The sequence below is a fragment of the Grammomys surdaster genome, unplaced genomic scaffold (assembly GCF_004785775.1).
Source record: "Grammomys surdaster isolate TR1022 unplaced genomic scaffold, NIH_TR_1.0 125357, whole genome shotgun sequence".
NCBI classification, from domain to species: Eukaryota; Metazoa; Chordata; class Mammalia; order Rodentia; family Muridae; genus Grammomys; species Grammomys surdaster.
In genome coordinates, this window is record NW_021620229.1 from 630,738 (window position 1) to 653,409 (window position 22,672).

Here is a 22,672-nt window from a genome sequence, read left to right on the forward strand (position 1 = left end):
TATTCTCACATGAGGTCAGCTGGGTGTGGCTCTTGAGGACACCTACAGGTTCCTCCCCTGCCCTCTATCTTGAACAACATCTTTTCACAACCTCCACCAAGCTCCCCAGATTCACTGTTCAACAGTGAGCTGCCCACATCACCAGCAGTAGCCTTTCCTGTGAACTTGTCAAAATATAAACTTCGGACCCTCTGATTCAGGAATTCTGGGAAGAGGACTGGTGTGTGATTGGCCAGTGCTGGTTGCCAAGGATAGCCTACTTGGTTGAGAGGACAACTGTACAAGAAGATTCCATCATGAACTCCATGGTTGATTGTCTCTAACATCTGCTAACTGGTCTGCATAAGATGGCTCACCAAAATGGATTTAAACTGGAAACCGAAACGGCAATGTGTCTAACTAGGACCTATAATGCGGTGGTGATACCTCACAGATGTGTGGGAGCAGGAATGAATGTCTGGGAGTCTGTAAGACCACCAGCTCTTGAACTCAGAAATCAGCGACTCCATGTCCTACCACATCAAGTGGTGTCAAGTGGCTTGACGCCACTACTGGTGCCTTTCTGAGGAGTGGGCATCCAGAAGACCCCTAGAAAGACAGAGGGTCTATGAGGAGTCTCTAGTTCCCACCTCACGGGTGCCGATTTTCTCCTGGAAATTCTTCCTTTTGACTAAGAGCCATCACACTTATCTTTCAAAGTTCCAAAGGCCAATGAGGCCTCAAGGGTTATAATGTCCTACAAAACACTACAGAGGGAAGTTCTCTTCAAATGGTTGGTTCTCCTAGACTGGGTAAAATCAAATAAAAACTACACTGAGTGCTATAGGCACATTGGCAGCATCCCCCAAAACACACACATACAGGAGACACTGACTATAACTCATATGTTTAATCAAGAAACAATACTTGAAATTGCCCTTCTAAAATATGGTTTTCTCTTTTCCAAAAAGTCAGTTTTGACTGGCAGAATGATGAACGGCATCTTTCAAATCAAAACCGTGTGGCTGTCAGCAAGGCCCAGCTAAGATAGCCAGATAAAAATGTGGCTTCTCAGATACAAAACACCAACACAGCACGTTGATGTCAGCCACCAACCAACTACAACCTCCTTGTGTGCAGACATCATACTACCAGCAGCAGGAAGGAAAATCCCTCTTGTGACCACTGTATTGATAAAGGCAGCAGTCCGCTCCACACCCCTCCCTGGGAACCCTGTTCACACCTAGGTCTTTCTACCAAACAAATCTGAAGTGAGACTCCAGGAAGATAAAAAAAAAAACAAAAAAACTCTAAACATTTGAATTTTGGTGAGAGAGAGAGAGAGAGAGAGAGAGAGAGAGAGACAGAGAGAGAGAGACCAGGGGAAATGTTTCACACATAAGGTTCAGAAACTGTGAATTACTGTGAGGTTTTAGAATGATCCTTGGAGAATAACGAAGTTCACAGCTTGAACTGCTACCTTAGGTCCTTCTAGAACAGGTCAGAATGGAGGAAGCATGTGTCAGTCCTCATGGGAAAGCAAACGGCATGGGGAAATGCATATAAAGTGGGCTCCGCCTTCACTGCACAGCAAACTTTATACTGCTGTCAACATCAGCAGTTTGAGACAAGCCTTCAAATCCATATTTTCTTGTATTATCCTTAAAATCGATCCCTACCTCTTTCCACATGATAGTGTGCCACATGCCATTTCTTAACACTGGAAAAGAAGACACAATGAGCTGGTTAATATCGGTGGGACTCAAAGTTAAAAGTCTACAAATCCCAGAGACTTCTGTGAAAGGTGTACTTATTAATCCTCACAAATCATATCCAAGGTGGATGACCAACCACGCACACATGGGCCTCTGTCTGTGCACCTCCACAACATGTGTGTGTGAATATGCACTCACTTACATGTGCATGGAAATAAAGCAAATTTGTATTTAGCCCAGGAGTAGAAAAGGCCTGGCGTTACACAGTCTAATGGCAGCACTACCAGCAACAGAAAGCAGAGGTAATAAAAAACCAAAATAATGAGGAAAGTGAGCAAAAGCCAAAGCTGTGGATACGGGAAGCTTATTAAGTTATTAACTTATTAACTAATTTCTGGAAATTCTATCTTCTAAAATCCTAGTGTATACAAACCCCATTAATATATTACTATAAGCACTAACATTTTATTTTACTATGCTTCTATCTCTTTAAGGATTTTATAGATAATGTTCCCAATTTAATCTCAGTATCAATAGTCATGGATTGAGAATTACTCAAACACAGGTCTTGTTCCTAAATTAACAATGGGAAAAGTAACTGGGCCTGGTTGCTTACCTATTGTTTTCTTCTTGTTAACTGCATTGTCTGCCTTATGTCGTTTCTGTTACAGGAGAAAAAAAAAAGCAAAGGTTTCTACATTCAAATGTTCCAAATGAATAATTGAAATGGAAAGCCATAAAATCAGGGGCTATGAGGGACCAAGAACACTACAATGCTAGTGTTATAGATTTCAGCTGGGTGGTTTGCCATCTGTCAGCACTGATGAGATCTATCCACGATTAAGTGACTATACTTTGGTTCTAACAATTTACAAGCCCTTCAAAATTTCAAATTCCCCACAGTTATCTGTGGACAGCCTGAAACAATGACTCAGTATTATAAACCCAACAACAAACAGCAGGTTTTATTCTCAGGTTAGCTTATGTTATTCCATGAAGTATGTATGTGGAGGGAATCGTGTGTGTGTGTGTGTGTGTGTGTGTGTGTGTGTGTGTGTGTGTGTGTTTATTTGTGTGTCTGTGGTGCATGTCTGTTTGTGTCTCTGTGTGTGTCTGTGTGAGTGTATGTCCGTGTCTCTGATTGTCTCTGTGTGTGTATGTGTTTATCTGTGTGTCTGTATATGTCTATGTGTGCTGTGTGTGTCTGTGTATATGTGTGTGTCTGTGTGTATTTATGTGTGCATGTTTCTGTCTGTGTGTGTGTCCATGTGAATGTGTGCTGTATGTGTGTGAGTCTGTTTGAGTATATGTATGAGTGTGTCTGTGTGTGTGTGTGTGTGTGAGTGTATGTCTGTGTGTGTATATGTGTCTTTGTGTAAGAGTTTGTGTGTGTGTCTGTGTGTGTATCTGTATGTCTGTCTGTGTGTGTCTGTGTGTATATATGTATATGTGTGTGTGTCTGTGTATCTATGTGTGTCTGTTTATTTGTATGTATGTCTGTGTGTGTCTGTGTGTGTATATGTGTGTGTCTGTGTGTGTGTCTGTATCTGTGTGTATGTGTGTGTGTGCACAAAACGTAAAGAGCCAGGGAGATAACAGCAACATGGTTGTGGCCAGTGAGTAGAAAGATTACTAGAGAATTACTTCAGGAACATCAAGCACAATGCTGTTTGCAGAGAGCACTGATTAAAAGCTTCCCTTCCTGAATCCAGGCAGTCTAAGATAGGATACAGGAGTGATAATGATGGACACCAGCCAGGGTCTAACAACACAGCACAGAACATACAAGACCCTCAGCACTGCAGCCCAGGGGTCTAGGACTCTCGGAGTTCACTCACCTCCTGCAAACACCACCACTCCTCTGGGAACCGCTTAGGGTAGGAACCGCTTAGGGTAGGAACTGCTTAGGGTAGGAACCGCTTAGGGTACAGCCCAGTTTCCCATAATAAGCATATCACCCAGCCACATGCACGTCAAATGTCATATCCCAGTGTTTTACTATCCAGACACAAAAAACTTACAAAATCTTCTACAATCTCTTTGATGCCTGCAATCGTTAGAATGATGACCAATGGCACCAGGGTGGTGTACCGTCCTGTTGGCGATACGTCTGGGATTTGCTGTAAGAGAACAAGAGAGAATGGGAGGAAAGTCTCCACAAAGAAGGAAGACATGGTGCTCAACTCTCCTCACTCTCCCTAGTCTGGTCCATTTCTGTTACACAACAAAAGGCCTACTAATTCAAAGCCTAGCTATGTAGTTTACATTTGAAAGTTTATCTAACAACCTGGAAAGGAAAATGGGTCAAAAATATGACCTTCATGGCCAAAATACATGCATGTTATGTATGTATGAAATGTCATGGTGAAATACCATGTCTAATATAATGAATATGCATTAATAATTTAAGAAAGAACAAGAAAACGTAAGCATGACAAGGTATGACCCACAAGAACCAGTTTCTGCTCCCTTCTGTAACTGTACTTTTTTCAAAGACCTCCCTCCCACATCTGCTTTATACAAAGGTCAGGTCTGTCCACCCTAGGGATAATTTGAGGAAGGAAACTATGTAAATATTCTAACACTTTTCCAAACACCGCACTTGCTAGAAGGAACTCATTTTGCACATAATTAAGCTTGCAATTTTTAAGTCCTTAAAAACCATTACCTGTAATAAGGCAATGAAGAGGAAGAAGGCATTAGCAGCTCTTCTAATCTGCTCATACAGGAATCGAGGTAGAAATGTCAACACGCTGTACTTGGCCGTACTGGAAGTACAAAGACAGGTACAACTTTTAGTTAAAGAGGTAACCCTTAAATAACAACGAAGTGGCCCCCAAGAGTATGTCCTTTGAAAGAGGGCACAACTGATCAGAGACCCTTCCAATGTGTTTGCAATCCAAACTTTGGTATAGACATTCAACTTTCCCATGAGGCCATGAGACCAATGACTCCCAACTCGGAGCCACAGGCTAAGAGCAATATGTGTATATTCAGGGTCAACAAGAGCCTGTGCACATGATAGGCTGTGTATCTCACCCACACCTGAGTAGTTCCCATTTCCCCCTACACACCACGCACCCTTCACTTTGCAACCTTTGCTCAGGCTTTGGCTTCACCTGGCTAGCCTCTCCTTTCACCTTGGAGCCACTCAGTGAGTGTGATCTGTCCTCCATCCCATGCCAGCCTCACAGTCAAATTCTAAAGAGCTCTTCTGCCTGCAAAGCCACACTGGTTATTTCCATTTCATGTTGTCTCTGTTTCTATTCATGCATCACCCCTCTGAAGAAAGGCTCTGCATCCATAGATTAAAAAAAAAAAACTTGAAAAGAAGGAGATTATATCTGTACTGTACATAGAGGCGTTGTTATCACCCTTTAATCGACACACTGTAGTGATGATTCCCATAGCATGTGTATTGCACTGAGATTTTCAGTCATCTAGTTATGATCCAAAGGTATGGGAGGAGATGTGTAGGTTTTATGTACAATCAATTCCGCTTAAAGAAAAGACTTTAACATCTATGGATTTTGAAATCTCAGGCGGTCGGTCTTGGATTAAATCCTGCATGGCTACTGAGGATAACACAATTGATTTCTCCGTCCCTAGAAGAGACTACTGAAACAGAGAGAGTGTGCACCTCACCTACATGACATGGCAGTCAATGAACAAGGAAATAAACGGTACTAAAGACATAAACTGAGAACCACAATGACTTCTGGCCTACTCTCTGAAAGCATGACCCTAAGCTATTATTTCCCTTATTTGGTTATTATTATGTATTATTTGTTTTGGTTTTTGGGGGGGGGGTTAAAATAGGGTCTCTCATTGCCCAGGATAGCTCAAATTCACTATGTAGCTAAGGATAATCCTGAACACCTGATCCTCCTGACTGCACTTCTCAAGTGCTGAGTGCTGGGATTGTAGGTTCTAATCCTGCCCGTTAAGTATAGTTTAGCAAGGTTATCTAATGCACACATTATTCCAAATGTACACACCAGAAGAACCAAAGCAGAAAGACCAAAGCTCAAGGTATATCATAACGCCCCAGGATGATATGGACTGCTACCGGACCTGACAGCAACTGAGGCCAGAGCAACCAAGAAAACCCCAGGTTGAGATTCTCAGAGGTAGGAAAAGAGAAGAGGAAGGGGAACAACTGTTGGGGTGATGGAAAGCAACTATTATAAAGAAAGCACAAAAGTTCACATCTGTGATATAAAACCATAGACAGCATCTTGCAAGATGGTCTGGTTATACATTTGAACCTAAGATTCCATGTATGTAATAAGTACGTGTATGTGCACACATGCACGTGAACCCCCCTACACACACACACACTCAGCTGGCATATAACTCCCCCTAGGTTGAATGTCTCCCACTTCAGCAAAATGCTGAGTGTGTTTAAGGGGCCCAGGCCATGAAGGTGGAAAGCTGGAGAGTAAAGGAGTCCTGGTTATACCAAATAAACAAACAAAAAACAAAGACAAACAAACCAAGGAAAAATGTGCCAACCAGATGTAAAATACATGGTTTCATCCTGCGGTAGAATGATTATGGTCAATTATTCATATCCATCTAGGTAAGAATCACTGTGTGGCATTAAATATGATTATTTATAAAATTATTAATATCCTTATATTAATACCCAACACACACTTGTTGCTCAGATGCACAGGGGAGATAGTCTGCCCTCTACAGACACCAAACCCAGCTACCATATGTGGCCAGTGCTGCAGGTTCAGGGATCATGGCTGGAGGAGACGGACATTAGTACAACTCCTGAGAAAGCAAGGTAGTTTGCTCTTCCCACCACATCTGTTGAATCCACGTTGTAAGAATTTACAATATAAGGTGGAACAGAGTGGGACATGCTTTAGTACCAATGTACCAGGGAAAGACCGTCTATAATGCTTAGCATGCAAATGAAGAAGGCTGGCAGCAAAGGAGTTCAGCACTGAGTGAGTAACTCTCTGAAAGGTTCCCACTCATACATGTGCCGGAGCCTTTGCCCACACACCACTGTTCATAGCAAAAGTGGGGATGGCTGTTTATAAGTGTGAATCTTCGGCAAGCACTAAGGCCTGGGAACTGTGGAGAAATGACCATTAGCAAAGTGTTTCCTGCTGGTCACCCATTCTCTTCCTACATGCTGTATGTCACAGGGACCATTGTGGGGCTAATGATGGCTTGATGTACAGACTGGTGTTTCAGATCCATGTTCAGGGAGCCTTACATCTTCCAAGCTCCCTGGAAGATGCCATCCCTTCTCTTCTTGAGAACATTCATCTTGCAGACTGGAGGTGTGAAATGGAACACTCTCCTAACACACTCAAGGCCATAGGATTAACCTCTAGACAAACAAAATCAAGCTGCTACTACCAACCCTGCCAGGCATGAAGATGCACACCTATAATCCTAGCACCAGGAAGCCAAGGAAAGAGGATTATGAGTTCAAGGCCAAGTTAAGCTACATAGTGACTCACTGTGTCAAAAACACTGAAGGGGAAGGAAGAAACAAGATTGGAAGGGAAGAAGAAAAGGAGGAGAGTGGGAGGGGAGGAGGAGGGTTAAGCTACATAGTAACTCAGTTGTTACTGACAATCAGTAACAATTGAGTAACTGAACTTGTTACTCAGATAATCAGTAAGGAGTTGTAGACTGCCAGAATTTGAATAAGAAAAAAAGACAATATTAACTATCCTAAGAATGTGTTCATGTCTTTATGTCACAGTTAATTTATTTATTTTTAATGTATTCGTTATTTATTCGTTTTATGGTACTTAAGATAATTGCCAAATTCTATTGAAGTCCTTAGCTCTAACTGAAATTCTCCTGGTTCATCGCCCATGTACATACAGGATTGTGCATAAAACCAAAGTGTGTGGCCTGAATTCCCATATCTATGTGTAAGCCCAAAGACAAAAGTAGCCCCCAGCCACTCTAACAATGAACAGCGATGAATGCAGAGACTGGCAGCTGTCCGAGATTCTGAAAATACATGACAATTGAACTCACCCCTAAAGAAGAGATCATCACCTCCCCGCCTACGGCCCAGGGAACACTGCAGGAGAGGAGGCAGGATAATGTAAGAGCTTGGAGACAGTTGGGGGCTGTGGAAGGCTACCCTCTAGACTCACACACAACGGCAATCAGTAACTCACAACAGCTGGGTTCTCTTTCACTGGGCTCACATAAGACGAGCCCCAGGAACACAGTCATGGAAGCAGGAGGGCCTCACAAGGCCCTCAGGCTTACCTCTCAAGTGCTGGCTATTGATAGTGAAGAGTCGAGGGAAGCAGCCCCTGCACTTTCTCAACACTCACAGAGCTTCTCCTCCCCTCTGCTCTTTCTCACCACTTGGCCTTTCAGAGAAGGCATGGCCTGGTGCTGAAATATTGCTATCCCCATTTTCATAGTGGCACTCTCTAACAAAACCCCCCTTCCGAGAGTGACAGATGCTGGCTTAGGGAATAGACAAACGGCAATATCTCTCGGCCTCTGTGTCACTGAAGGTGGTGCTGAGGCTGGTGCCAAGGTTGGCATCCTCTCTGATAGATGGTTAAGCACCTCCCAGTGCAGGTGGCTCCTGTCCTTGGGAGAAGCAAAGACCAAACATCCTTGGAGAGATAAGTGCCATACTTTAGGCCATGAGAGGAGGTCAATTAAGTGTTCTCAGACAGCTGTGGACAGTTTGTAAAAACACAATAGTTTCTGATAGCACCGTAAAGGTCAGAAGAATTCCCCTCCCAGTTGCATGATTCTGCCCCACTGCCCGAACAAATGATACTGTGTTTGAAAGATGACTTCCCTTGTCACCTCCCCCTGTCATGTAACATCAAAGTCCCTGCTTGTGCTTGTATGTATAAAAATCCTAAGCCCCTAGATACATGGTCGCATTCCTAACCTGTGCGGTGGGAAGGGCTTGTGATACACATCTGGTTTGAATAAAGACTCTTTTGTTTCACTACATCAGATTGGCAGGTCTTAAAGCTCTTCTGGGAATCCCAAGACCTGGGCATAACAATAGATTCCAGAAGAGAATTACTGTCTTCAGTTGTGTACCCACTGCTAAGCCCACCAGGTTCCAATAGGTAATTCCAAACCCCAGGTCCTTCAGAATGTCCTGGTTAAATTCACAGAACAAGTAGACACGAACACAGAGAGTAATTTATGGACCAGGATGGTAGGGAGACAAGTTGCTGGAAATGACCAAGGAATAAATCAACCAAGCTAAAAGTCAGGAAGTGTTTAATGTGTGCATCAAATAGGTCCAGGAACATTAATTCCAAAACAGCCACAAGTTTGGTTAAACAGAGTCATTTATGTTCTCTCTTGTTCTCTTACCAATCTAGAGTTGACATATATTTTCATCAGATAATCAAGTGCAGTTAAGTAAGTACACTATATAAGCAGAAATGTTTCCCTAAGCAGCAGAATTTACCAAGAGCCATTTAGAGAGAAGAGTAGAGGGAGAAGGAATTTAGGTACACACTATTTATAATGGGATACTACAAGGGTGCTAGCCTGTTACAAATGTTTATGACTGTAGTATAACAAATGTTTCATAAAGACACAAAGCTACCAAAAGGAGAACGTATTTGCAAAGGAGAAAATCAATTAGACATTGGGCTTCCTGCTAGTAACACAGACAGCTAGAGAAAGAGTTCAGATTTTTATACCCAGCCAAACTGCGATGAATTCTGCACATTCACTTTTTAGGAAGCTGCTTACTGTACCAGGAGCATCGATGGAACAGGATAGCAATGATTGCCTTATCATTACACACTACATATGCATTGAAGAATCCTAACACCATAAGTATGTATAAATATTATATGCAATTACTTTTTTAAAAAAGAAAGACAATCCATTGCAGCTCAAAACTAGAACTACAACTCAGGAAAGTTCTAGGTTGACTACTTATAACCTAGCTACAAAGTGACCAATCTATCTAGTGTAGACATCTGACAGATCATTCCAAACATAGAGACATAGGGCTTCCCTAGCATGCCCAAGGACCAGGTTCAACTCTTAGCACTGCAAAAATGAAATAGAGAGGTTGGATAGTATAAATATATACTGAACTTAATATGCAAAAATAAATGTTTAATCCCAAAAGTGAGAAGGGGACAACAAATTATACTAAAAAAGACGTAATCACAGTTCACCACTTCACCATTTAGCACCAAGGTCAGTAACTTCATTTGTCTTTTGTTAAAGAATGCCATGGAAATAACTTCTAAATTTAGTTTTAAAATAGAGTGAAGAATTTGTGGTGTAGCAGTTGCTTAGCATACGTAATGCCTCAGGCTCTGTCCCCAGCACAAAAATCAGAATATGCATCCATTCAAATATATGAACACATGTTTAGGAAAACTAAATTTCTGATTTTAATTTTGAAATATGGTAGAAACCAAAAGAAGAAATAAAGACAGCGTTCAAAGTGGCTGTCTCTGGTAGAGTATGTTCAGAATGAAAAGATAGCACTGGCAGTTAGTTATTGATTTTCATGGCAAGCCCTTCCAACTATTTCAACTTTCAACGATTTGTATATGTTGTTTTTATACTAATTTTATATTGTCTGTAAAACTAAAGAGTATCCAGATAGAACTAGGAAGGAAGTTATTCTTTGGGGGTAATTTTAGGATGACATAAGGAGTTGTTTATTAGAAGAAGATGTTAGACTTGTTCTGCTATCCCCACCATTGAATATTCTGGAAACTACTCCCATCTGGTATTGCAGCCAACAAGCACTTCCTCTGGCCAGAAGCCATGGAGGGGCCCCAGGATCATGGATGGAAGGGAGAGAATTCTGGTCTATCCCATGAGGGTCTGACAAGCAGCAGAATTAGCACAACTCTCTGATGCACACTCGGTAAACTTTCTCGTCATTGCCCTCAGAGATGAGTGGACTGGACCTCAGCCCCAGGCTCCCTTCCCTGCTACTCCCCACACAGGGAAATGCAGAGAATAACTCTTCCCTGTAAGAGGAAGTCACGTTATTCTGAGGGGCACTGTCCTTACTAAAGTTTCCTCTCCTTTCATCCTCTGCCCAATTCCCCAGAACATTTTTCCTCTTCTCATCAAACCACATGCTTCTCTTCGGAGCCAACAGCCCCGAGGGGTTGTCCATTCCAGCAAGCTTGTCCTCAGTCAGGTCAGAGCAAAGCGTACATTGTGTATCCACCCACTCACTACAACAGAGTGTAAATGAGACAGAGAGAAAGACAGGCAGACAGACAGGCAGACAGACAGTCGCCAGAAAGAGTTTCTCTTTGGATATGGTGATAGCTAAGATGATCACACCGAACGTCCTCTTTGTCCCTCTCTGTGCCTTGCCGGCTGAGGGACCATGTAAGCAGACGAACAGCACAGAGCTCTCCTGGCCAGCTGTCACAGCAGCACCTCCTTCAACTCCACAAGTCCCAAGACATGATACTTCAGGCAGTACTTGAATGTCTCCCTGCTTTGTCCTTACACAACCACTAACGGATACTTTGTGTAAAAACAACACACTAGTCATTCCTAAGAAATTCCATTTCACTTTTTATTTAACTTATTCTTAATTTACAAACCCAGAAGTATATTCCGATTTTGTGGGTCCTGGATACAACTGTACGTACAAAAGAGAATGTGATGATGAGAAACTTACAACACAAAGCAAATACTCACCAGAGACTTCCTGACAATAAACTAAAGATGCTTGCAATTCATGCTCCTTCAATGATTACCTAAGATTCTGTAATTTATTCAGCCATTCAATCATGAACATTGTTTTATTTATACATCACAACACATATCAATCTCGTATGCTCATATTTAGGTGAGCATAATTCTATAAAACAGATTATCTGACCCAGGATCTCTGAGGCAAGTGTGTACTTTATAAGTAACAATTCACATCTTCTAAGTTCTAACTAGTGTATTTCTGTTTCCAAAGAATGATAGATATTAAATTTTAATATGCATCTAAGATCTTCCCCAAAATAATTTAAACTTCACACTTTTCACAAGAGGAACTCAACTGCTATTTTATGCCTTTGTCTTGTGGTGCTGGAGACTCGGGACCTGAAGCATGGCAGGCAAAGGGTCTTCCCCAGCACCAAATCAGATGTATTATTTTTAGTGGTAGTGAATGAGAACATTCTCATGCAGATCCCTTGTAAGCAATAGCTGTCAACAGTCTTTTACAGAGCTAGGTCTCCTGGCAATAACGTCTCACTGTTACATTATTGTTTCTTGATCACTATTAAAGTCAGATGGATCTTCATGTATTTGGGGGCAAATGGTCTTACTCCAGTATAATTTCCTCATATATTTTACTCATTTTGTCTCTTCTCTCTCTCTCCTCCCCCACTCTCTGTGTCTGTCTGTCTGTCTGTCTGTCTGTCTGTCTGTCTGTCTGCATGCAACACCTGTGTGTGGAGTCCAGAGAAGAACTTTAGATGTCAGCTTTGGGGAGCCAGACTTTCTCCAAGGCTCTGATAAAAAGACAAAATGAACTTCAGTTCTATGCCCTTGTTGGACTTGGCTACCTCATCTGGGGCTGGAGCCAGTGCTTCACAGGAGTCAAGGTTGTGGTCGGAGCCAACTCTTCCCTAAGGCTGCAGTTATCAGTCCTAAGGCAGCTGTGTCTTGGATAGCCTATCTTCTCTTTGCCAGCACTATCTGATTTAGCTGTCTGCTGACCTTGGCCAGCTCCCTGAAAACTGTATATATGATGCTGCTCTTCTTAGCAAATTTGCTTGGCATAAACCATCGGCTTATCCAAGACCTCCTTATCCAAGGTCCCAACTACTGTCTTTGTCTGCTTTATTTCTCAAACCCCACTCATGTTTTGGAACCTTATTATCCAGGTTCGGGTCAGTCAGCTCTATTCTCCAGCACTAGGAAGGGGTTATCTCTTTTCGGATTGTTGGCCAATGGGGGTCCCATAAACCCACACACAGACAAGCTATTGCCAATGCTATTGGTTACTCTGCAGAAACTGGTAGTAAGAACCTATTACTGAAGACATCACAGACTTGAGTCACAGAACATAAAAGAAGAAACTGGTACTGAGCTGGAGTGTCACCCTTGCTGGCTAGTTTTTATAGCTGAGAAAAGTAATTATCAATCTTATCTAACTGCAACCCTGAAAGCCATAACAACCAGGTTGGCAAGATATGCCCATGAGTACAACAGTGGCACAACTGTCATGGAAGTAATCAACCACTTTATGGTAGGATTTAACTCCTTAAGAGGGAACCCATACCTGCACCATTATGGGGCCCTGGAACCCATAGCCAGGTGGGGTATAGACCCTAGGGGACAACCTACTACTATTACTTTACTTTAGGGACATTGAATTAACTGAAATCTTCCTACTCAGCAGATAGAGAGTAATACAGACTCACAACTGGTCAAAGTTCAGAAAATAAGAGACTGTGAAGTATTCATCCTTTAGTGGAACATCTATAACACATATCCTTCCATCCAAAGCTCAGGGATCACTGTAGGAGAGGAGGCAGAAAGACTGTAAGAGACAGAGTTGGTAGATGACTATAAGTGATTGCACATGTGAATTCACAGAAGTTATGACAGCATTCACAAGGCTTGAGGAGAGTAGCCCAGAAATCTATTCTCAGTATAGAAGGCAGGTGTGATCCTGAAGCCCTACCCTGTACTAAGGAGCTGCCAACAACTGATAGCTACCAAGAGAGGGAAAGTTAGTTTTCAAAAGTGTGTGACTCCTGGTAGATCTATCATGCTCCAGTGAACAGCCACATATTCAAGAGTACATGAGTAACACTAATTGGACTTAATGAGTTTTTAAAAATGTCACAAAGTTGGACCTCAAAGTAGGAATAGAGGTGAATCTGGGAGACGATGAAGAGGTATACAATTGATCAAAATGCAATGTATGGAATCCTCAAAGAATTAATAGAATTGCATTAAAATTCTTTATTCCTTACATATGTGTATGTTTTCTTTGATAGTCTGTTTATGGTTATGTTTATGTCAGTTTTTAATCATGCATCAAAATGTTTAGTTGGACATCATGTCTAGAAGAGAATGTTTCCATTTAAGCTTCTCTGAAGATTACCTTAAAGTCATACACTACATGCTCTGTGCTAAAGCAAATTCCCAGAAGATCTGGTTTCTAAAACTGCTTAAGTCATTATTTTGGCAATATGCACCTGGAGTTTTTCTATAACTTTCTACCTTGAGACTAATGATTCTAATTACTGCTAATGCAAGACTCAGTAATCTGAGACAAATCCATAGTAGCTGCCCAATAGTTTGTTAAACTTGTCAAGTATATTTTAATATAATTTATTATATTATAATATGCAATATAATATAATAAATATAATCTAAATAATATAATAGATAATATGCCTTGAATGTGAAGGTCTTTGTTTACTGAAAATGAATGACAATAAATACTCCAAAGGCAAACAATGAAGACACAAAAATTAGACAAACACACACTCTGGTTAGAATAAAAGAAGTTCTTCATCAGAAATTGTATTAGCTCCCTATACAAGAAATTCCTATAACTCTGCTAATACAGAGGGTTATTTTTACTCTACAGAAGCTCTGCAGAGTGAGAAGTCCCAGTGCTAGCATGAACCACAATGTCCCGGGCTTTTCCACACATCACCACAGCCTGGGATGGTACTCTACTGTTTCTTCTTCAGACTCCTGGGTCTATTCCACACAAGAGGATGGAAATAGGAGGATTCCACACTTCTATCCAGGAATAGGGATGTCCCCAGGTTTCCTCAGCTCATGTGCTCTGGGCTCTGATCAAATTCCACAACCAGGTCAAGTTTTGATCGTTCTGCACAAGGCACACTTGGAAGAGAACTTGCTCAGAAGTTCCTGTTATACACCTTCCTGAGACAGCATGTGTCATGGATATGACCTCCTTGTTTTATTTACAAGATGTGCCCCCAGTCCATCCCCAGAGGGAGTCAGAGCATTAAGATGCCATGTAAACAGGGACCATGATACACACTACATAGATGAAAAAGGAGCAGAATTAATGGTTTGTGTTCGGAACATGACCTGGGATATGTATGTATGTATGTATGTATGTATGTATGTATGTATGTCGACCTAAAACTAAAACCAAACCTAAAATATTTGTCATCTTCCCTCAAGTGAGCCTCACTGATCTAGAAAATAATCAGAACATTTAGGAATAATAACAGAAACAGGGCTGGGTGAAGAGATGGGGCAGAAGTTTAGAGCACTTACTACTCTTTCAGAGGACCCAAGTTCAGTTCCCAGAATACACATGAGGCAGCTCACAACCACCTGGTACCTTCATGGGATCCTTGCCTTCTTCTGGCCTCTATGGTCAATCCATGCATATGCATATGCCCCCCTACACACACACACACACACATGCACATACATGTGTGCATGCACACACATACAAACACACATGCACGCGCACACACACAAACACACACAGGCACACTCATGCACATTCACTCACTCATACATATGCACACACTATCCTGATCGCCCTGTCTGAATATCACCATCAAACACCATAGTTATTTGACTGTAGGTGCTACTGTCAGCTTGGAAGGCTAACATTTTCCTCTGTCACCCAACAAGAGAGTGAGAAAGGCATTCTTCAACTCACATCTGTCCAACCTGGACTATGAACCACTTTTGTAGAAATCTAGTGCACTTTGGGTATCATAAACATGATCAACTGCCCATTGAAAGTATCTGGGCTTCAATATTTGACAGTAAAACCATTTAAATGATATCATATTGTAATAAGGCTCAAAGCCCCGAGATTTCTGGAGACAGATAGTTGGTAATTTTCCCTGTATTTGATCATTTCAAGGCCACTGTGTCCTATTAGAAGTTCCTATTGCCGCCACCTCCTGATTCATTTCCAGCTGTTTTCCAACAGAATATATGTTGTGTTCAAAACCATTCTAGGACCCAAGCAACAGCTAGTATTTGTGTGTGCTCGTGTGTGTGTGTGTGTGTGTGTGTGTGTACTTTGTATGCTAGAATCTTGAACTAAGACCTATGTCACCTGTGTTTGAGTCATAGCGTTAGGAAGAGAAGCTGGGACTAGGGTCTTCTCACATTGCTGTAACTGCCTCTGATCACCCAACCTTGGATTAGAAGGTTTCACATTCTGCTTCTAAGCATCTTTCTGATCACCAACCCTTCTCCAGTATGGGTTTCTGCCTCAGACACACTGGTCCTGTTCCCTGGGCTCACCCTGCTCACCTCTGAAAAGCCATGGGCAGGGCTCCCCCAGCATCTCTCCCCTGAGCATCTCCCATATGCCCCATGCTGCCACACAGCAAGGCTGACCAGGTCACCCAGAGCCAGAGACCAGGCCATGAAGTATACTCCCTGGGTCCTAGAACCTACTAATTATTTACACTAGTGAATAATCACTAAGATTAACAGCTAGTCTTTCTTAGTGAACAGTTAGCAAGCATAGCTCTGCTTGTCCTGCTTGACAAGCCTTCCAGAGTGAAGCACAATGCAATCCATTGAGCTAAGAGAGCAGGCCTCAGATGAGTCCTGGACTGCCCTGCCTCCTCTGCCACCACTAGCTCTTCCCCTCTGCCCCTTCCCACCAGGCCCGCAAGCCATCCAGCTCCAACCCTCTAAGCCCTGCTCTCGAGCCTCCCAACCTCCCTGGTACCTTGCTCTCAGCACCTGGATTCTCCCTTCTAACTTCTGTCATTTTGTTTTATTCAGTTTGGTTGTTTGAGATAGAGTCTCATGTAGCACAGGATAACCTAAACTCTCTAAGTAGCTGAGGATACCCTGAAATAACCCTCCCACCTCCGCTTCCCCAATGCTGAGGTCACTGGTTGAAGCCATCACACCTGGCTTCTCTTACATCTTAACACAAACATTCCAGAAAGGCCTAATTGATCACCCCCTCCTCTGATTGCCCTTATGCCTCCTGTTTTTTGTTTTTGTTTTTACAATAGCTCCTATTGCAATGATAAGTTCTAGATTACTTTTTTATTTAATGCCATAACTAAGCCAGAAACTCAGGTATGGGTTCACAGATACTAATAGTACCCTGGAGAAGAGACCCCATACTTCTTATTCCTGTTTATTTGATCACACAGTTCCTGTGTAAAAGAGCTGAAGGCAGTTCCCAGGATGAGAAGTTACTTCCAGATAGTTTGGTGATTGATATGCACCAGGAAACATCTATTAAGCAGATGCCAACTTATATAGTCCTTAAGACGGGAGCTAACTTGCTGGGGACCACATAGCAAGTCACTGCTGAACTTTGAACCTCAACTCTCCTTCAGGACACGATGCACTGGACCCAGGTAAAGAGACAGGAACCACAAATCAAGACACTGGCATCTGGTTCAATATTCAGTCATTCAGCCTGATTCATTGTTAGAATATACTGGCTTTTTCAGAGACTTCTTTAAATGACGAAGATTCAGTTGGTTGGGGATTTCTAAGGTATGGCCACAGTTGGGTTGTGTGTGTCATACTACCTGGTCAACTCAAAACTTGTATCCTCTGGCATCCTGAAACCCAAGCTTATTATCAAGCATGAAACGTCTCAGTCTGCTGTCTCTCGGGTCACTACCTATATGTCCTGATTTGAAGCAGGACACTGTATGTGGGTTTCTCAGCATTCGGGACTTAGTATCATTTTGCAAGCAGATCACAGTTGCTACACACCAAAGCTCTGGGACCAGACTTCTGGCTTCGCTATGTGACACTGTGTGGGCTATTTAACCAGTCCAGGCCTTGGCTTCCACATCTGATAGTAGTCATCAAGCTAACAGAAACACAGCCCTTAGAGCTGGGATACAGTATGTTCTCAGCAAATGTTAGCTCGTACTAATTATATTATATTTAAACTGCTGATGAAAGAGAGAGTTAGTTAGCTACTTATTGAATTATTGGAGACAGAATCCAGGGCCTTGCACATACCAGGAAAGTACTCTAACACTGGGCTTCATACCCCACTCCAAATTTTTACTTTTTACAAATTTTTACCTATGACTATCAATGTCTCGTCCCTAAAAGCACAGCAGGGAGTAAGCTCTACTTACCTCTCCACACTGGAGATCCCAAAGTTTGACCTTTGTGATTGTTTTTCATTGGGATGGGACTCAGGGACTTCCTTATGCATGCTGGGCAAGCACTCTACCATTGATTGATAACACTAATTCCCCTCCTGACCTGAGGATCTAACACAAAGCAAGGCACTCAATATTCTACCTGTGTTCAGAATCAGTGTTTACGTGAGTAGATGGAATGGTCACCAACTACAATAACGAAGTACCAAAGAATAGAAACTCACTCATACTTCATGAGGCAAAAGGGACCAGGAAAAAGCAATAGTCAAAATTACAGATATTTCTTAAGTTGACTTAACATCCCTACAATTCCCCTACTTGTTTCAGACTGAAGGATCAACTGAATATTCATAATTCATATTCCACAAAGTTATTTCACTCTTACACCTTAAAGTGTTCAATCTACATCAAACTTGGTAGAGATAATCCCATTTTCATCCAGGTACCAAATGTCTAATTTCCCTGAAGTCAGGGTGCTCATTAGGCAAAAATGAGCCCTGAAAGTAAACATTCTATAGAGCTCTTAAGGCAGCTTGAAATGCCCTCTACTCAGTTTCTCTCGGTTTAGTTCCATTTACGAGGACATAAAACTGAAATGCAATGTCCACAAGCTTTACACAAACACAGTGCTTTAACCACGTACAGTAGTCCCTAGATCACACGCACAGCGTATCTCAGAACATGAGAGCAGTACACGTCAGTCTCCATGTATCACAGTCCCCAGCCTCACATTAGGAGCATGCCTCTGCCAGGCATGACCAGTTCTCTATGGGTCCCACAGCTTAGAGGAGACGGGCTTCTCCCTTAGTCTCTTCATCTTTACCTTCCCCATACCCGGTCAACTAAACTTACACAATGTTCCTGGGAGACGTCAATAGAGAAGAACAAAAGAACACCAACTCACACCACAGGTTGTTACAGTCAGTCCTGTGTGTCCATGGTTTCCAAACCTTGGAGACAAACAACCAAGGGGAAGAAGCTGGCAAGAGCTCCGAGCTCAGAGCTCTGGAGGGCTCTTGTGAAGAACCAGAGCTCCATTCACAACATCCGCACATGGCAGCTCTCCTGCACCAGAAACTGCAGCTCAGGGAGCTCCAGGAGATCCAACACCCTCTTCTGGCCCCCAAGGTACCTGTACTCACATGTACTTCACACACACACACACACACTTACAAATAAAATAAATATTAAAGCATATTTTGCAGAAATCCACATGTGCTGAACAAATAGAGATATTTGTCTTTTCCTTAGACAATACAGTGTGTGGTCACTACAGGATATGCATAGGTTCTGTGTCTGCTGTGCCATTTTACACCTGGGCCTTGAGCATCCTCAGACTTTGGCATCTGAGTGAGTCCTGGTGCCAGTCCGTCATGAATACCAAGGGAAAACTACACTGAGACAATTTCCCAATGCTAGTAAGGTTATTGAATATTTAATTCAAAAGAAACTTGATGAGTCCAAAAGTGACTTTCATACAGCATTCAGTTCTTCTGGTGTCTGGCTCTGAGAAGAAACACTTCCTCTGTGTAAGGATTTTTTTTAAAAAAAATGTCTAGTTTATCTTCTCAAAAGCAGAATTTGGTGGGAAGGGCAGCTGGAAATTCCTGTATCTGTCAACGACAAGCCATGTGTCCTCCCAATTTCCTGAGAAGGCACTTCCTGAAAACCCAGCATCCTGGCCACTGTCCTCTGAGTGTCCCCATGTGGACACAATGTTTTTGTGCCATTTATCTCAGTTTCAAAAGCCCTGGTGTTAACTTCCTTGCTTCTCTAGTGAGGAAGTTGAGACCCACTGAGACTGAGACATACTTGTCTCCAGTGTCCATAACTACAGCCATCCCTGTCCAGAGTTTCATGCACATAAACAACAGAGCCAATTCCTGCCTCCAAAGTTCCTTCAATTCGGGATTCAAAATAAGCCAGAAGCGGGGTGTGGTTAGGCTACAATGGCTCTGGGGCAGGTGTGGGCTGGGTCCAGCCCATCCGCTACTCCTCTGGAATGGAGGCTGAGGGTTTTTGGAGAGCACTCTGTCTCCTCTTCCAGAGCTATTCAAATCATTAGTTGTAAGAACTGGCCCTGTGGTGCTGCTGAGCACATTCTCATCCCCTCCATAAGGATGTCATTTCCAAAGAAATTAAAACAAAAACAAAAAACCCAAACAGGGCCATGGGACCTTCTGGTGGCTGCAGAGAAGAACAGCTGCTGTGGTGCCTGTGGGAGTTGTGATCTGAGAGTAAATGTGTGTGCCATTCTGGTGGATAAGGCACTGAGAAGAAGACAGACAGGATCAGGACCTATGTACAACGGACTTGGATCCAGAGAGAAACCCAGAGCTGGCACTGTGCAGCTCAAACCAAGTGACACTCTGTATGGATCTGTGACAAGTTGGCTCTGAAGACAAACAAAAACTACAGGTTATAAAAACAGACACGGTGGCCAGATAGAGAAGCACATACACGGAATCCCAGAATTCCAGGGTATGGGATGTAGAGGCAGGAGAATTCAGAGTTCAAAGACAGCCTCAGCTAAATAGAAAAGTCACTAAAACTTGGGACTCCGGGAGGGAGCCAGGGAAGCCCCTGCAGCTCCTGCATACTACTCTAATCCTACCTCTAATGACACTCAGAGGACATGGGGTCCAGTCCTCCACCCTTCCAAAAGCCAACCCCACAGCTTCTCAGAACCAATTACCCCACCCCCAACCTCTCAAAATCCACTTCTGGGCTAATGGTGTCCTTTGATTTTTCCTGAACAGAGATGGGGCAGGTGAAATGGTCTCTAATAGAAGTAGAGCGTTTCCGAGGATGGAGGAGAGGGGTTGCTATTGGAACAGCTTCCTGTTTTAGTGTGCTTGCCTAATGGTGTTTCTGAAAGCCACCACCACCACCAAGGGTGGGCTCACGTAAGTGTCAGCTCATTAGCCAAGGCAAAACCTGGAGACACCAAACTCAGACTATTAAGGAAGGGTGATGTTTAAAGGGAAGCCTGTAACCCGCACAGCTAAGTGGGAGAAAGAGCTCTTGGCAGAGCATATAGATCTGTGCGATGGCCAATCTTGGTGTTAACCTGACAGCACCTGGAATCAACTAAAAGCCAAGCCCGGGTGGTGCTGTGGGAGACTCTGTTGAGCTGATTATGTGACGTGGGGAGACACACCTAACTGTTAGGGACACCTCCAGTGGCCACCCAGATAAAAGGACATGGAAGAACTAAACCTTGTTCTTCACTGCTTTCCCTCATTCTGGCTTGTAAGACCACCTACCACTGAGCTGCTGCTACTGTTACATTCCAGGAAGTAGAATCTGCCTCATCAGGATTCAGGAAGTAGAACCAGCTCCCCAGAAAAAGAGGAGAACTCCCCAGGAATCCTCCCAGTCTCCAGCATCCACCTTGCAAAGCAACTACCAGGGCCTCTGGGTAAGAAGCCATTGATGGATCACCCATACCGTATTGTGCAAACCAATTTGACAGATCCCTTTAAATAAACGTAGATTAATTCAATCAGTTCTGTACCTCTAGAGAACTCCACCATAGCACGACCTTGGAACATCACTGTGCCAAAAGAGACCATCAGAACATCAGACTCACTCCCCAAGGTGGATTCAGACAGGTATCCAAACAACAAATAGGAAGACAGTATTAACAAGATGATGATGCTGGAAAATAATTATTGAAATGTCAGAAGTTTCCAATCAGTTTTTATGCCTGAATTTCAACTTTTAAAACAGAAGGTCCTACGGGTAACAGAACAGCAACGTTCCTCTAAAGCATGGCACTGATACCAGCAACGAACCTGCTCCAAATCGAAACACAGCAAATCAAAACCAGTCTCGCCCCACTTACCAAGCAGCCTGCTACACCCACCCCCAATACACACACACACACACACACACAAATACATGCCACATACTCATCCTCACTGCACACACTCTCACACACACACCACATACTCACCCCCATCACACATACACACTCAAAACTACACACCATGTACACATACACCACACCCACACTCACACACCACACACTCACTCAGCACACACACAGATATAAATAAAACATACACACCCCCACTACACATACTCTCTCTCACACACACACCACAATCTCACCCCCATCACACACACACACACACACACACACTCACACTACACACTATATATACATACACCACACACACACACTCACACACCACAACCCACCCCAGCACACACACATACACACAAATAAATACCACATACTCACCCCCACTACACACACACACACACACACACACCACTCACTCCCTGGGCAGCATGGTTAAGGACTAACAGACTATGACTGGCTCAGTACTGACAGGAATTTAGTGTCAGGAAGGTCAAAGTCCCCAGCTGTGTCTCCCCCTTGGAGATTCTATCTGCTACACACAAAAGTCCATGGAGGAGCAAACCCAGCCTGATCCCGTCACCACATTGGCTATTCTCCTGTCATCAAGGAATTAGAGAAATTATGAAAATGCTAAGTGGGTTTCTGAACATCAGCTCCCACAAACTAACTCCCATGACACCTAAGTTCTAGGTGCTGTGAACCTTAGACGCCTCCTCTCCAGGCTCCACACTGGCTCTTCCAACCCTTCTTCTCCCCTGTCTCTCTAAAGCCTTTACCCTAACTCTCTCCTCAGTCCCAGTGCAATGACCTGAGCTTTTGGCTGGGCTGGGCTCACCATGTCCTCGCCTCACAGGCTGCCCCACCTTGTCCACCCCACACTGTTTCCATCCTGACCTAGGAAGAGGTCTCTCCTCTTGCTGTCCATACCTGCTAACTCTGCCTGAGCTCAGGGATGCCCAGCAGCATCTGAAGGTGCCCACCCCCAACATCTTCCACTTGTCCGTCTT

The 22,672-nt window shown here is 43.2% G+C and overlaps 1 protein-coding gene across 1 annotated transcript in view; it reads right to left on the reverse strand.

Annotated features, from left to right (window-relative positions):
* Atp8a2 (ATPase phospholipid transporting 8A2) overlaps nt 1-22,672 on the reverse strand; it is a 429,785-nt gene that overhangs the window by 385,819 nt on the left and 21,294 nt on the right. Inside the window, exons 2-5 of the mRNA XM_028785873.1 lie at nt 4,363-4,462; nt 3,716-3,814; nt 2,311-2,356; nt 1,659-1,699 (exon numbers count right to left, since the gene is read on the reverse strand). Of these exons, the coding sequence (XP_028641706.1) occupies nt 1,659-1,699; nt 2,311-2,356; nt 3,716-3,814; nt 4,363-4,462 (286 nt within the window). The remainder of the gene's footprint in view (nt 1-1,658; nt 1,700-2,310; nt 2,357-3,715; nt 3,815-4,362; nt 4,463-22,672) is intronic.